General features: G+C 37.3%; 1 protein-coding gene across 1 annotated transcript; it reads right to left on the bottom strand.

Annotated features, from left to right (window-relative positions):
• Nucleotides 1–14095: 14095 nt before the first annotated feature.
• Nucleotides 14096–15885, bottom strand: LOC116109311 (xyloglucan endotransglucosylase/hydrolase 2-like). The gene is made up of 5 exons (XM_031395550.1): nucleotides 15607–15885; nucleotides 15341–15537; nucleotides 14807–15246; nucleotides 14610–14677; nucleotides 14096–14137 (listed from the first exon to the last, which is right to left on the bottom strand). Exons 1-5 carry the CDS (start codon nucleotides 15883–15885, stop codon nucleotides 14096–14098), a joined length of 1026 nt encoding a protein of 341 aa, XP_031251410.1.
• Nucleotides 15886–17593: the final 1708 nt, after the last annotated feature.

Here is a 17593-nt window from a genome sequence, read left to right as displayed (position 1 = left end):
TGTAAAGAAGGGTAGATAGTCAAAAACCGTTATAAATATGGATAAAATGGTCAATTAATATATTGGTCATCGAAGAATCAACTCCCAAGTTTCAATTTCAACCTTCCCCTGCCTCAACTGACTCTTTTTGGACAATTTTGGTAGAAAACGTGCCAGTTTCCCATGACTCACGCCCATTGGCTATCGTTTTTAGGCCGAAATCGAAAATACTCCCCATCACTCTCTCATCAAAACCCCTCCAACTCTCGTTCGTCTAACCCCTCCATTCGTCGACCACCGCACATGGTTGGTTCTCATGATTCTTTCCCTTTTTCGATCGCTTCCAATGTTGGAAATCCTTCTCGAGACCACCAATCAACTCACCAACCTGCCACCTCCAAAACCCCCAACATTTCTGACGCCAATTGCATGTCGTTCACCGCTCTCCACCACCTAGGGTTTCGCATATTTGAAGACTTGGGGTTAAAACAAATTGAGTGGGGAGAGTGACCAGAAAACCAAAAATCAACCGATAAACACACAAAACACTTCCAATAATCCAATCTCCTATAAAAAAAACAACTTCAGATCAATCTCCAATCAAACCCACATTCGACAAACAAAGAACGTAAAATTTTTGAAAACATAATAAATCATTGAAATCATGCAAGGAGAAAAAATACAGGGAAACAGAGTAAGGCAAAAGAAGGGTTAACAAATAAGCTGAATGAAACATTGGGTTAAGCAAGAATTACATTAATAAGAAGAAGAAGAAGAAGAACGACAACAAAAGCAACTCTTATCTTTCATTACTTGATTCTTGTTTGGGTCAACTTACGCGTATTTCGATTAGTCTTTCGAACCCGAACAAAGCTTCTGAAATAAGACAAGTCGTACACAATTCGTGGCTAACAATATTAGTAACTGTTCTTGTAATTCGAACTTGAGACCACAGGGGGAGCAAATTCCTTGACCCCAAGTCTTTATCACTTGGCCAACCCATTTGTTGGTTATAATCTTCTAACTTCTCAATTACTATTTCAAATAATAATAATATGTTCTAATTTTCTAAATGAATTTATATTTAATTTCAACTATATATGATCGTCAAGCTCCATATAATTATCTAAATGAATTTGATCTTTTCATCAATGTTAGCTCAAAATGGAAAAGTTTCTTCCTTTTCACATTAGGGCTTCTAGAATAAAATGACAATTTTAACCTTCTAGAATAAAGTTACTTAATATTAGGAAATGCATTCACCAATATTTTACTTCTCCCTGTCTTGGTCACGATACGAATAATTGTTTTCTTTTGAGATTCAATATTGATTATATAGTTTGACATCTTGTATGTTAAAAGGATAAATTCCGAAGTATGTGACTGACTGTTGTAAAGCGATTGATTTTTATTTTATGTTAGAGTTGGTTAACTTACTTTGGTGAGTTAGATTACCCATTTTAAGTGCAACAGAATACTTTTCCTTTTTTTTTTTTTTTTTTTTGGGTGTGTGTTGTTATTTAGTTTTTGGTAGCCAAAATTATGTATGGAGAGAGAGAAAGAGAGAGGCTAAGAAATTAAACACTTTTAGAGAGGGATTCATGTGCTTTTTTTTTTTTAATCTTTTTCTTAAAAGAAAACCACCATAACGAGGAATAAATTTGAGATTTATGTTCGATGAACTCGTGCAACATCAAATTTGTCGAATAATGAAGGAACAAATTTCAATTGGTTTAGATAAACTTAGAAATAGAATAAAGCTATTGTCGAGACGGAGACCTGAAAAAGAATAGTAGAATTCTATGAAATTAATACAAATTCTTTCACTTTCTTGAATTGTCTTACAGATACATTACAAATAATAGAAGACAAAATATTTACTTATTTTGATATATATTATATATAAAAAGGTGAAAAAAATATAATTTCAATGCATCAAAATACTAAATTTTTTGTCATCTAGTAGACTTAACGTGTGCCCTCCTTGATCTTCAAGGACACACGTGTTAAGACAATAATCGCATAATTGAAATACTTGGGCTATAAGTGCCCCCTGATCTTCAAGGACACACTGTTAAGACAATAATCGCATAATTGAAATACTTGTCTTATAGGATACTTTTCTATGTATCCAAATCAATGAATTTTTTCTGCTAATTCAACACATTGTTACTCAACATGTTCAAAAGCATTTAATTCCCTTTGCATTTACAGTAAAACTTCATACATGAGAATCAAAACTTAGCTCAAATAGAAATATGACCCCATATAAAACAACAACGTGTACAAAACTAGGTACAACAAGGAGTCTAAAGACCTGTCAAAAGGGTACTTCTGATTTTGCATAAGATCAGATTAGTCCGCTTGATGATTGTAGCTACTCTATATCGCTTCAGACGTTTCTTCAACTTCCGGTCGATTCTTTTTTTATATCTATTAGCTGATCTTGGACTCCCTGCAATTCCTTTTCTGATCGTCGTTGGCTGTACCTGGACTCCCAGGTAATCCCTTTTCTGAACCTGAGTACAGTAAAAATTATGATTTAGATTTATCCGTATTATTTTGAAACTATAAAGCTGATATAAAGCATGTCTTTTCTTTCTTTTTCTGGTTTTTTAAGACAACAGATGAGTAAATCGACATGATCTAACACATTTGTTTGAATCCCTTGCTTCAAGAAAGGTGAACACACTTTCGGAACAAAGAAGAATGGATCAATGAAATAAGTCAAATAACTACATCTCGGCTTCAAATCCACATTTTTTACAACCAGACACAACCACCAGTGAATGCTAAAGACAAATTATACAATTTTTTGACATGAGAATTGACCAAAATTTCTTTTACTGTTCATTAACGGTAGTAGACGGCGGTCAAAATTGTAAAAAAAAGTCAAACATCCGCATTAGAGATGACTCTATTATAATAAACAAATTATAAAAGATACTCCAAAATTCATGGCACTGGCTATGTAGTATATGCACTAGAAAGATACATAAATAGATACGATGGAAAATCTCCCGAAGTACTCCATCTAATGATCTTAGAAAAATGTAAGATAGATAGATAATAATCAATATGTTAGAAATTGCAGACAAACAGCTTTCACAGTCACTTAAACAGATAGTACTCAGTAGTACAAGCTCACCACTTGCATGGTTTCCGTCGCCATGAATTCTTCCTGATGGTCCAGGACCTCTCACATCTCCCAAGGCTTTAAAATCGTTTGAGGTGACGAACTTCTACTTGTGGGACTTGTTGGCTATTCTTGCGGCTTGCATATTTTCCTCAAATTCAATTTCCTCAATAGAAAGAGATTTAGCATTTAAATCGACAACAAGGTCTGGCTGAGACAAGATTTGTGAAATAATAAGCTGCTTCTGAAACAAGCTTTTCTCGCCTCCGTACAGCTGGATATTTAAGGTTAGATGCAGCTGCAGAGGATGGCCTAACAACACAACTCAAACCCGTAAGAACTTCATTTTAAGAACAATCGCTGCCTCCGCAGCAGCAAATATCAATAAACAAATTCAACATACACTAGCCTTTCAAAATCAAATTTGTATTCTCCAAATCATTTTGACAAGTAAACAGAAATGGAACCAAGGGCCATAAAATATTAATTTTCTCACCTATTTTTCTAATTTTATAGTACAAAAGAAACGTGAAGTGATGATGAAAAAGAAAATACCAAGATATACATACGCCAATAAAAAATCTCAAAAAATAAATAATATTGTACAACTAATTCACACATCAAATATTCAGATATCTAGATACAAAGTGCGTTTGTGATGAATCACCAGAAAATCCCACAACTCAACCAATATTATTAAGAAATCAATAAAACAACCCTGCTCTGTATCAAAACAACTGATATTCTCATAACAGATTGGGAATTGTTAACACTGACAACAAAAATAAATGACAAAGAAAGTTAAAAGTTGGCTAGCACTTCGAGGGTCTAGCAGCCTCCCTGATTCCAGATTTCATCCTCCCACTTACAAAGTTTCTCTCTTAAATACTGCTGAACTCACACTTTCGCACTGCCCTTACGTGAAGATCTTCCTAACGATTTAAACTGCATTTCCTTTGTGCCCCTGTCCAGTGAATTCCATGCTGCCCTTCTCCTCTTTTTGTAAACTTGTGTTATAGGAGGCCTATCATTACCCCCCCTCCCCCCCCCCCCCCACCCCCCCTTCAGAGCCACCTTGTCCTCAAGGTGAAAATCAGGAACTGTATCGGATCGTATCAGAAGCCTCTCAAGAAGCTTCAAATGTGGGGAGGTCCTGCCATTTAATCGTACTCCAGGGAGCCATCCAGTAGTCGGCGTGTGGACAGACTGTTTCCGGGTTAACCTGTAGTCCAAGTCTTCGGTTAAAAGGAAGGGAGCTGCTGAATGGGAACGGAAGAATGGAGGCTTGGCTTAAGTTGGGAAACATGAAACACCGGGTGATTCGAGACTAGGAGGAGGTCCATCGTAAGCAACAGACCCATCCTTTCTAATACTTAAAGGGTCATAGAAGCCAGGGCTTAGCTTCTCATAAGCTTCCGAGCCAAGGATCTAAATCGGTATGGTTGAGCTTAGATAGGCGAAATCCCCTGGTTGGAATACAACCTCTCGGCGATGGGCGTCGGCAGATTGCTTCATCGGACCCTGGCACACAGCCAAATTATCTTGGGTTCCAATATGGCATTGCTGTCCCTAATCGGCGGTTGACATCCTCAATCAGTGGGGCAGTCATTGAGTTTAAACAGAATGGGGGTGTCCCTACCATAAAGAGCCTTGAAAGGTGTCATTTTGGTGGAGCTGTGTATGTCGTGTTGTACCAAAACTCAGCCCACGCCAACCATTTTGGGCCCCTGTCGCGGTTGGGAGCTGCAGAAACAGCGAGGTAGGCTTCCAAGCATCTATTAACTACCTCCGTTTGCCCATCAGTTTGGGGGTGATAGCGGAACTGAATTTAAGAGATGTACCTGCAGCTTTAAACAACTCTTGCCAAATTGGCTCTGAAGACCCGGTCGCGATCCGAGACAATAGATAGTGGAAAACCATGGAGTTTACCACCTCTGATATAAACACATTAGCTACGTCCTTGGCCATATAAGGATGGCTTAATAGGAGGAATGGGAGTATTTTGTGATCGATCGACGACAACGAAAATAGTGTCAACTCCTTTGGTCTTCGGCAGACCCCCTATGAAATCCTTGAAGGTCTCAAACACTTGTTTGGTATGGGAAGAGCTCTAACAAACCGAAGGTTTGAGTGAGGTGTTGTTAACTTGGCAGACCGCACAGCTTGAACAAATTTAATTACATCCCGACATACCCTCCCACATAAACGAGAGCAGCAATTCGTTTATACGTCCTAAAAAACCCAGAGTGACCCCACTCGGGCTGCAATGGAAACTCTTCGAAACTTTGGAATGAAGGTGGAGTTCCGAGTTAGAACCAACCTGTTTTGAACATGAGGCAGCCTCTGCGAAGCTGTGGTGAGGGTGACTGTTGGGGTCGAACAGCAGGTCGGATAACAAGTTTGAGCTTCGGTCAGATGTGTGCTTCAGCTGGCGATAGTCTCATAGTCTGTGAAATGGACTGTGGAATGGCCGTATTCCTTGTGTCCTCTCCCTGGATAATGCATCCGCTACCTTGTTAGAATTTCCGGGCAGGTAGTGGATCTCAAAAGAGTACCCATGAGCTTCGAAATCCACTTGTGTTGATCTGGTGTTTAACTCGTTGATCCGTAAGAAACTGCAGCTGCGCTGGTCCGTTTTGATGACAAATTTTCGGCCAATGAGTATGACTCCACTACGAACGCGCAAGACAACTGCCATCAGCTCCCGTTCATAAGCTGATTTCAATCGGGATTGCGGTGAGAAAGCCTACTGATGAAGGCAATCGGTCTTGCATTCTGCACTAAACAGCCCCATTCCAGCCCCGGAAGCATCAGTCTGAATTTCAAATGGTAGCTCAAAATAGGTACAGTTAAAACGGGACAGTAGTCATGGCCTCTTAAGACGGTCGAATGCCTCTGAGCTTGCTTACCCAGCGAAACGAATCTTTTTTTATAACTGAGTCAGTGGTTGGGCTATGGATCCGTAACCTTTCACAAATCGTCGGTAATACCCCGTGAGCCCGAGGAACCCCTCAAACATTTCACATTATGTGGTACTGGCCGGATGTCATTGCAACATCTTTTGCGGATCAGCCTCTACGCCGGCAGCTGAGATTAAGTGGCCCAAGTATTCCAGCTTATGTTTAGCAAATAGACATTTCTTTTGTTGACCACCAACGCATTATCCTGCAAAATCTGGAAGGCTTGTCTCAAATGTTGAATGTGTGTGACATGTCCAGGCTGTAGAGAGGATATCATCAAAGAAAACTAGAATAAACTTCCGCAGTAAAGTCGAAAAATTGTGTTCATAAGAGCCTGAAAAGGGATGGTGCTTCGTGAGCCCGAAGGGCATCACCAAGAATTCATATGGCCCTCATGGTTCGGAAAGCTGTCTTCGGATGTCCTCTTCCTTAACTCGAATTTGATGATATCCCGACTTCAAATCTAACGTGGAAAGACCGTGGCCCGCGCTAGCTCATCCACAGCTCTCATGGCAGGAATCGGAAACTTGTTTGGTATGGTGATGGTATTGAGTGCTCTAAAGTCAACACAGAATCTCCAACTCCCGTCTTTCTTCTTGACTACAATACGGGGCGGCGTAGGGCTGGTGCTCGGTTGAATGATTCCCGCCATCCTTTTCCCCAACTAATCTCTCGATCTCATTTTTTTTGCAGGTAAGGGTATTTATAGGGTCTGATATGGGTGGGCTAGTTCCTGGTTGCAGAGTGATAGCGTGGTCAAGTTGTCGGTGGGGGGTAGCCTAGTGGTTTGGTCAAAAACTGGTAAAAAATCCATAAGCAACTCTGCCACCACGGGGTCCAATGTGTTCCTCCTCTCGTTCTCTGACTTCTATGAGCTGCATTCAACCAGGAATCATCCCCTTCCCGTGGCCAACATGCACAGTAAGGTTTTCAGAGAGACAACAGTTTTAACTAGGGAAGATCACCTTTGAGAACCACCCGTTTCCTTCTTATAAAACCCATAGTCAATCGGCCCCAATTAGAGAAACATCACCTAAGTACAAGCCAAGTGGGGATCCCAATGACCACATCCGCACCGCCCAATTGGAATGGAAAAAAATCCTGCTGCACTTCATCCCTTGCATTTCAATCTTAACCTCTCTGCATATTCCCTCTCCCTGACCTGAATCCATTGCCCACCATGACACCGAAAGATTTCGATCCATCCACCGTTATCCCAATTTTCGCACCAACCCTTGTGAAATGAATTATGTGAACTCCCTGTCCACTAAACAACCACCCTCTTCTCTCCGATCTGCCCCCGAAGCTATATTGTGCTATCGGTAGTGATGCCACCGATGGAGTTCTAGATAGTGAGTGGAGCCACCTTCCTGAAAATTTTTCTGGTTCTAGTTCACTCGTGTTTTCCCCCTCTTTCAGCTTCATCGTCATCCATCAGTAGAAGAACTTGAAGGGATCGCTCTTGCACTTGTGATTTGGCCCAAATTTTTCGCACACCGGAGCCAACCCCCTTTCGCGCTTGTACTGCAAATCTGCCCGTCAGTCGTCGGAAACCGTCGTGGCGTGGTGGCGTGAGGGTTCCTCCCATCTCCTTTTCTCTCCTATCCCATCGCGATTACTCTGTCCGTTCTGGAGGCTTACACCAGGTTCCACCCACTTTGTCTCACCTAGATCTGGCGTGGTGATACCGACTGTAGATCTCTGGTTTGCTCATTGGCTGTCGGATCTGCCCATTTGATTTCTAAAAGGCTGGTTTGGATTTGTCCCAGGACCCAGTTTTTTTTCTTCTATGCGGGGGGCCTGATCATTAGCTCACATAGGTCATTGTATTTGCTCACTCTTACTTCAGACCCTTACTCTTCTCTCAAGCCCATTTACGAAAATGCCCCATCAGGATCTTCCCTAAATCACGTAAGGGAGCGGACTATTTCTTCAAACTGCGCGGAATTCATTCACTGTCCCTGTTTGCTTAGCGCTACCATTGCCTCATGCGCAGATCCCTTATACAAAGGTCTGAATCTCTCACTATTGCTACTGAAGGAACTCCATGAATTTATTGGCGACCGAGACTCACCCATTGGTACCAGTTCAATGTCTCCCCTCATACACACCCTGCTGCCTGCACTTTCTCTTCCTCTTCATCTTATTTACCGCAAAATACCTATCAGCTCTGAAGGTCCATCCGAAAGGGTCATCTCTGTTTAAATATCGTAAGTTCTAGTTTGCGAATCTCCTTCTTCCTCCTTCTCATTATCGCTGCTGGATTTTCTTTCCAACCCTTGTCTGGCTGGAATTGTGTTCCCCCGCTGAGGTTGATGATTCTCCTTGTCTCTTTTCATCCTTTCCTTCCCTCATACGCATTAATTCGCGCATCTCCGTTAAGTACTCCTCACATCCCACGCAGTGTTTCATTGTGTCCATACTTTCCTTCACTGTTTTCATTTCTTTTTCAACTTTTTCCATCCTATTCTCCATCTTTGGTTTGACCATTCCCAACCCAGGCTCTGAACCAAATTGATGGAATCACAGAAAATCACACAACTCAACCAATATTATTAGGAAATTCAATAAAACAACCCTGCTCTGTAATACAAAACAACTGATATTCTCATATACAGATTGGGAATTGTTAACACTGCAACACAAAAATAAATGACAAAGACAGTAAAAGTTGGCTAGCACTTCGAGGGTCTAGCAGCCGTCCCTTGATTCCAGATTTCATCCTCCTCAGCTTACAAATTGTTTCTCTTAAATACTGCTGAACTCACACTTTTCGCACTGCCCTTACTTGGAGATATCTTCCTAACTGATTTAAAACTGCATTTCTTGCTGCCCCTGTCCATGAATTTCCATGCTGCCATTTCTCCTCTTTTTGTAAACTTGGTTATAGGAGGCTTATCAATTTGTAATGCAAATGCAGGACTAGTCAAACTCAATCCAAGTTTGACGGTTCGTAGAAATTTCAAACCATCTAATCCAAATAAAAAAGGGAATTCGAGTTCAAGTCAACAGAAAATTAATCGACCAAAATTCAAGAAAATCTAACCTAATTTAGTCCAAATAAAGTGAGCAATATGCGGCAAGATTGAGCTAACTTTAGATTGAAGCTCAATTTAACATCTATTTCTTCAGTTTTCTTTTGACTGAACATTTTTGACAGCATATGCTAATCGAACATGTTGAATCGTTTTTGAAAATTTGGATCAAATCCAATCCGTCCAAATTCATCAATCCGTTCAAAATGAAGTTGCATGTATTTGAATTGATCTTGAGAGCCACCATGAATTAATAAATATACAGGACCACGGGAACCATGATTCCAAACTGAGAAATGACGATAGGCAGAACGACTTATTAACGAGAGCTGGCCTTGATCTAACATAAATAAGGACGAAGGAAGTCATCAGCCCCTGCTAGTGCCGTATCCGCCACATTGATGCAGTTAGAAGTAAATTGCTGATCACCTCTCACACATTCATATCAGAGAAGCTTCTCACGAGGAGCTTTTACAGCATTCATCTTCTGTAATTCTTTCACCAAGCTGGGGAAAGGAACAAATATGAATAAGTACCAATATAACTAATAATATTCAGTCCATAAAAATGACATCTAAATTAGAAATAAAATTTAAAGATGTAACTGGATAAAGGTATAGCTCCAGTCATTGAATAAATGGCCCTCTTCCATGATGATGGTGAAGAGTAACTTACATACACAGAATGAACATAATCATCCATAATAATCAATCATAGATCCAAGGTCCAAGCTATTGTTGCTAGATCATTACATAAGCTAATCACTATCATCAAAGCCTTAATCACATAATTTAGTTTACTGATTATTATCTATGAACAACAGCATTAAGCAGTTGCAATATTTTTGCAACTGCAAATCCAGCATAAAATACATTTATAGAAAAATACAGAACAAAATTTATAAGATTTCCCTCATACCATCGAGGTTTGCCAAAAAAAAAAAATCATATTTAAACTCAAAATAAGATGGCCTGGAAAATGCATGCAGCTAGACATTGCCCTTTTTTTTAAGCCAAAGTAATGGTGCATCTAACGTCTATCATAATAGTCTGATTGATGGGGTGAATTAGCATACCCCATCTTTGTAATTCATCTAGTGTTTTCAAAATTCGCCTATTCTAACATAATATCATTTTGTTATCAAGTTTTGACGGCCAGGTTTGGAAATCTAAAATTGGAACTACAAAAACGGGGACCGTCTTCCCTCAAGGTTTTTTCTTTAATTCTAGAACCTATATTTCACTTGTCGAGACATCACATTCGTTCACATTCTATAATATTTATTTATTAAGTTCACAATTTAAATGGAACAAAAGGCAATCATAATATAGCATTAAAATGCTCATTACACCACCACCATCACGTCAACAACACTTAAAACTATGCCTGGTCCTACAATAAGCAGTGTAGATGAATTTCATCCAGACAAAATAAACTTCCCACAATAAGAAGGTCAGTACCATACCAGCCATGAAGCTTCATTTGAAGTACCACCGGTATATCCAATGCTCAGCCTCAAGAAGTTTGCAGCAGGCATATTCTCTCTAGATTCCTGATCATCTTCAAATCCTCATGAGTTGAAGAAACGTCCGGAAAACAGCTTGTCATGACATACTGCTCAACCCCTGCAGCATATGGCAAAGTGATGAACACTAGCATATTGTGTATGAGATGGTAAATTTCTAGAAAATTTTTAAAAACAAACTTGGAGAGGTTCATGATATTTTCAAAACTTTTGAGAAGGTCAATTAATTTTCACACCGTTAGCATTATTTGAATTTTCCATAGTTTAAGTTACACAGCCAGTCAGGTGACACTATATATACTAAACTAATGTAGCGTTAGAATTCATATTCATTACCTGGTTTCATGTTAATTTTCCCATGGTTATACATTCCGCTAATTTTTTGTCACATGCTACATACTAAAACACAAATAAAATTATAATCATCATGACCTGATAAATATAAAGTCTATCATTACCCAATGTACCAAATTATGAAAACCTGACCCGCTTAGTTACTGTGTCACATCCATTACACTTAATTAGGTTACTCTTGAACCAGAACATACTTAAATTCCATATCATTCAATATTTTCAAAACTATTAAACACGACCAGCCTAGTATTTTTGTCACACTGATATATTACTAAAAACACACTTGAGTTATACATTATATCTCATACTGAAAAAATATCAAAACCATGGGCAAGTTTTTAAGTTAACCAGTACCTCCATGCAGAGTCAATTTCTCCTCGGTAGCACCAACCCACAAGGGATGATCTCTAATAGCACATTCCATTGTGAGGTAGAACTCCGTACTCTCTTCCCATCATTCTCAGGATTTGCAGTATAAAACGAAAACGAAACTATGAAGCTGAAATGAACATCAACTCAATTAGATAAACCAAACCTAAATCACATGAAGCAAGTTTGCAACGGTGCAACGGTTGAGTCTATCAATATCACTGTACCTATGTTTTCGTTACTACATGTATATTTAGTATTAAAAACATCTCCCCAACAACGGGTTTCTTTTTCCCCAAAAAATTATCAGAACTTGTACACTAAATATCTAGCTTAGCAACATTACCGCAAAAAATCTCTCAAACAAGGGTTTGCTACCGTACTGGACCGTTATGTTCGTATCCATGTTCGCAAATTTTCAGTATTGTACCCCAAATTGTACAAAGACCCACAGAAACCTTGTTACTTAGTAACCAACTACACACGACAACTACGACACTGGTACCTGTTTGCTACTGACTGGACCTTCCGTAACCGTATCTAAATTTGGAAATTTTCCTGCAGTGTAGCAACAAAATTGATAGACCACCAAAACATCGTTACTCACTATCAAACTATCACCCGGTAAACCCCACCGGTACCGACCCCATTCCACACACAATCAAACAAATGAACTAAATTAAACAAAAAAAAAAAAAAAACCTCATAAATAAACAATTAAACAAACCCAAATTCACAAAATTAAATAAAAAGTAAAATGAGATGAAACAGCGAGACCTTTTGATGATCGAACGAGATCGAGGGAAGCTGGGTTTCGCATGCGATCGAGAAAGTTAGAAGTGAGGATTGAACGGAGGATGGCGATGAATGGTCCACTGGGAAAGCGAGTTGTTTAGTGGGCTGGGAGAATTGTGGAAATAGAAGAAGAAGAGAAGAAGAAGCCATTAGAAAAAGATAAAAGGAGAGTATTTATTAAGAGATGGGTGAGTTTAGATCATTTCGGGAATTCTAAGATTTGATTTTTTTTCAATAGAGAAGACCGTAGGTTGTGCATGGATGTAATGTGATTACTCTCTCAACAAGAGCGTCAAATTTCGGGTCGATATGACGGGTCGGGTTTTATTCGATAGACATTAAAATTATGTCTAAAGAGATTTTATAATTACTCAAATAACAAAATAATCATGAGTAAGAATAACAAAATAAATAATAAATTTATTAAATAATCTGAGAACTCTAGAATTGATTTTAAAAAAGTATCTTTAGAGGGATGTAATAAGCCCGCCTTATCATGGTCTTGACTCCGTTATTTTATACTAAAAAAAAAAAAATGTTCATAAATCAACAATAAACATTAAAATTCAAAAATACTACTAAAATATTGATTGAAATAAAAACTCTCAATGATTAAACCCCAAAAAGTGTATGTTTTTGAAATATTTAATAAAAATATATCCCTCCCCATTACAAAATACAAAATAAAAAATATATAGAGACTTTATAACTCAATGCATGTGACCTAATGCCTTTTGTTTTGGGCTATGAACATATAATTTCAATAGTAGCTGTTATGTGGTTTGACACTTTAATTGCGCTTATGTGTCTCTTGGATTTTGTAAGTGCTTTAGAAATATTTGATTAAGAACTACTACTGAATAGTCTGATAAAAGAGTGAAATGAGGTTTTATGAATTTTTAAAGTTCAAATCCCCACAAGCCTTAATAGGGGTGACCATTAAAAGGCTTACGTAATCGTTCAACTTTAGGGTCTCAAAGAATTAGTTAAGATGCGCACAAACTGATTTTCTAATATCAATATTATCTCGTCATAAGCAGGGTCAGCCCAAGGGGTAGGCAGGTGAGGTGAGGCACCTGCCTAGGACCCCCAAAATAAAAGCCCCAAAAATCTCTCTTGAACTTTTGGAGATCATCAGGAGAAGTTCTCTTCTTGAATCTTTTCCGAAGACGGCTTGCTGGATAAGATAATCCCATGTGCTTACCAAATGAATTTCTTACTAAAAATCTTTTCCAAGTTGCATTTTTTGTTGTTGCTTTGCCTGATTGCAACCCAAATATTAATGTCTATCCCTTGAAAATTCACACTTAGTGCACGAAAGACAAGGGAAGCCTATTGTCCCTTTATTTGATACAAAATCTATTCATTCACCATAGCACCGTGAACTTATTGCAATATTTATCGCAACATGGGTTACAAATTATAATAGGTCTCATTAATGCTCTGTTATGTTCACAACATTAATCATCATACGAACTAACAAAGATTTATGAGGATTGAAATGTCACTTTCGCATTTCGTTGGAGCCAAATTTTTTTCCCAAACCTAAGCGACGTATCTGTTATTATCCTAGAGATTCCATAATCTATTTACGATTTGAAACAGACGGTGGAGTTACACAACAAAATAAAGCTCTAAAGGAACCAAATTATCATAATATCAAATACACCCCCTTATTTGTGAATTAGTATATAAACATACATTTAAAATGGGATGATAATAAATGAACCAATTTTTTAACCTTAAAAGCAAAAAGAATATTAATTTTTATATACTTAAGAAATTTTAAATTAATAATAATAAAAAAAATTAACTAGTGTTGTTCATTTTCTTGCATAAACTTCTAACTTGTGTATTACAATTTCCAAACAATAATATTTTCTAGTGGTTTTCTACATTAATTTTTATTTTATGGTCAAGGATATAGTCCTCTTTTCACCCTTTACATTTCCTCCTCTTTGAACAAGTCCAATAGTGCAAGTGCCTGCAATATATCCAATTGAAACATTAATCAATAATATTATAAGACCAAAATATATTTATCCACAACCAAATCCTAAAGTTTGACTCCATCCAACGAATATCAATCATTCGATTGACATTCAAAATTTGTGAAATGCTAAGTATTGTCTTTTTTTCACTTTCTCACTCTCCTTTTAACACATATACAACAGACAATATAGCAAAGACAAAAATATTTTTCGCATTTCTCTTAAAATATCGCAAAGTGTACAGTAATAAAAACAAAAACAAAAACAAAAAACAAAAGCAAAGTGTACCTCTGGAACAGAAAGCTGCAAGTGAAATTTTGGGCCGTCATAGTGATATAAAATGGGCCTAAAAGCATCTTCTTCCAGTGGTTTGTATTTCTTCTTCATTCTAATTCTAACCTGAAACTAATTAATCATTATTAATTACTCTAACTTAGAGTAATAATAATTAAGAATTTAAATTACCTGGGCTGGAAATCTCGATTCTCCTCTGCACTTCTTATCTTCCCATGCCGTTGGGTCAATGTTTGACCCTCCAAAACTTACAGNAAACTAATCAACAGCAATAAGAAAGCATAACCAGCATTGCAAATTACATGTTTGGATTCCTGTATTTGTGCTTATTGTTGATGGTACGTGTAAAAGGTTTCAGTGAATAGTACCGTTTGGAGCCTGTTGAATGGTGTTTGGAGCAGGTTGAGTAGTGTTTGGAGACGGCTGAGCAGTAGTAGTGTTGGGAGTGGGTGCTGTTGTAGGAGCCATTCCAGGCTGGATTGATCTTACAAACTGGCATTCAGTATCGTTGGCATAGGTGTCGCAGTAGTTGTAAATCATGTGCTTCACTTGCACCCTGTGAAGATCTATTTTTTCTTGGTCAGTAAATCCTATTTTCTCGCCTGCATAAGGCGTTATTTTGAGATTCCTGTAGTAGGCAGTGAAAGGAGCCTTTGTCCAATCGGTCTTCTCCAGCCCTTTTTTTGTAGCCCATTGGTCAGCATTCCAGAGACTGGCATAAAGCCTCATGGCTTGTTTTGTTGGGAATGGAACTCCCAGTCTTTCCAGGTTCTCGTGCACCCTTATAAGCTTTCCATCCACCATGAACCTACACTTATTTTCAATATTAATTATTAGAAACGAAACGACTATGTTTTCATTACAGACAATTCGGTATAATATAATTAATGAGAGTTGTTTACAAGATCTGTTCAGGATTCCAAACGATAGAGTAATTGTGGAAGTCCTTTGTGCGATCAAACCAGAGATTGAAACCTTGTTCTCTCCTGCCTTGTCCCTGTGCATACACATTGGTATGCATTGTATATGGATCCCCACTTGTGTTGCCCAAGAACTCAATATCAATCTCATCGTGAGTTGGTCCTTCTGGTGAAGTTAGCTGCATAAAAACTTAATTAAGTCAGCCATTAATATAATATATAAAACTTTGATCAAGGTTGAAACTTACATAGAATGTGGTTACGGTGCCAGCTGAATTGTCAGGCACTAGTTTCATTTCCGCTTCAAATCTTGCAAAGATGAATTCATTCTTACTCCTAAAGCCAGAGCCAGAAGTTTTGTCCAGAGTAAGAGAAAGGGTTTGGCCTCCATCCATTATCTTAGCACGACCTTCACCAAATGTAATGTCGACGTCGGCGTTAAAGTTACCCTCTGAGACTGCCATCAGACTACATATTACCAAGGGAATCAGCACCATTGATGGTAGCCTCAGCGAAGTCGACGACATTTCTTTTGGTTTTATTTTGCTGATGATAAAAACTCAACTTCATTCAAATTCTTTGTGTAATCATAACTGAGAACCCTTTATATATTGGTATATGTTTTAATTTTTCCAAGCAGGGAGTACACTCAAATTAGTTATTGAATATGTCAAACGTGTCAAATACAAAATAGCCTCAGAAATGAGAGAGATAGATGCAGTTCCAAATTGATTTGTATGGCAGATTTTGGCAGAGCTATTTCAAGAAAGAGGGATTATTGGGTTGTTCCTATGTTATTGGATATCCAAGACAAAGTACAAGAAATCCTCTAGTATGAGACACGGCTTATTTGTTTATTAACATTGACCCTGCCAAATTAGTATGATAAAAAATTGAAGTTGTTAAGGCTTAAAAGCAGTTTTTGAGTGTATGTGTTTTCTCATTAATAAATCCCAATATTAGTAATTGATATAGACATTAGACAATATATATCTGCATATTTATTAAGAGATATATACATACAAAATATTAAATATTATATCTAATTTTAAGAGTTACCTTATAATTTAATGACCATATCTTATGAATATTTTTGTCTTGAGAGTTAACTTTACAGATTGAATCATAAACAAAAAGCTTATATATATATATATAACTCCTCTTGGTTGATCGACACATGACACATTTTGGAAGCTCTAAAATTATTCTATTTTGACACATAGGATTTGTAGTTGTCATGTGATTGAATTTTATTGGTGATTGAATTTTATTGGTGATGATGTGGACATATATTAATTGTTGCATTGATATTCCAAATCCAAAGTAAAAATATAATTATTTGAGTGACACGTAGGACACTTTTTTTTTTTTTTTTAAGCTCTAAAATTGCTTTATTTTAAAGCTCTAGAATTACTCACTCTTGCCACGTTAGATGTGTGGTTTAATGAAATGTTAATGCACTGCATTGATATTGCAACTGTTCATATCAACCCAAACTTTTCTCGATTAGGTTTAATGAGATATTAATGCACTGCATTGGTATTCCAAACGTTCATATCATTCAGGATTGCTATTAATAATTATATAGATGCATTGTATTGACATTGCAAACATTTTTTCGTATGCAGTTCGTATTTAATTGTGTTGGCATTCGAAAAGTTTAAATAAGGGGTTATAAAAGGGGCATATGTTCAGTTGTGTATTATCGCAATATGTTAATTGGTGTCAACAATACATCTGGTCTTTTGTTAATTGTTTATAGGTCATGTTAGTTTGTGTCAATAATATGTCTGTTCTTCATGATTTTGTTCATCGATGATTTATTTATGTTTTTGTTATTTACAGGTCAAAAATTCATGAATTGACATGAAATAAAGGCAGGATGTCCAATTGACATTGTCAAATGAGTTGTTATTTTGATTCGTTCTTCTAAACTATAAGTATATCTTCTAATTATTTTAATATAAAACTGTAAGTATATCTCCTAACTATTTTAACAGTTATTATTTGATTGAATGATTGTTTTTATTCGGTCAATCTATTTAAATGATTAATTGTGTTAATCCTGTCAAACGGTAAGTATATTCCTTTAAAAGTTTAATATGAATATTAATTAACTTTTGTTGATTTCGTTTTCAGGTAACAATTATTATACGAATGAATGATTGTTCCCTAACAATCTTAACATGAAGATCAATTAAATTTTGTTATGTTTGTTTTCAAGGAAATGTTTAT

This window comes from Pistacia vera, unplaced genomic scaffold (genome assembly GCF_008641045.1).
Source record: "Pistacia vera cultivar Batoury unplaced genomic scaffold, PisVer_v2 Contig578, whole genome shotgun sequence".
Lineage (NCBI taxonomy): Eukaryota > Viridiplantae > Streptophyta > Magnoliopsida > Sapindales > Anacardiaceae > Pistacia > Pistacia vera.
Note: the sequence above shows the minus strand (reverse complement) of the source record. Positions and strands in the feature narration are given on the sequence as shown.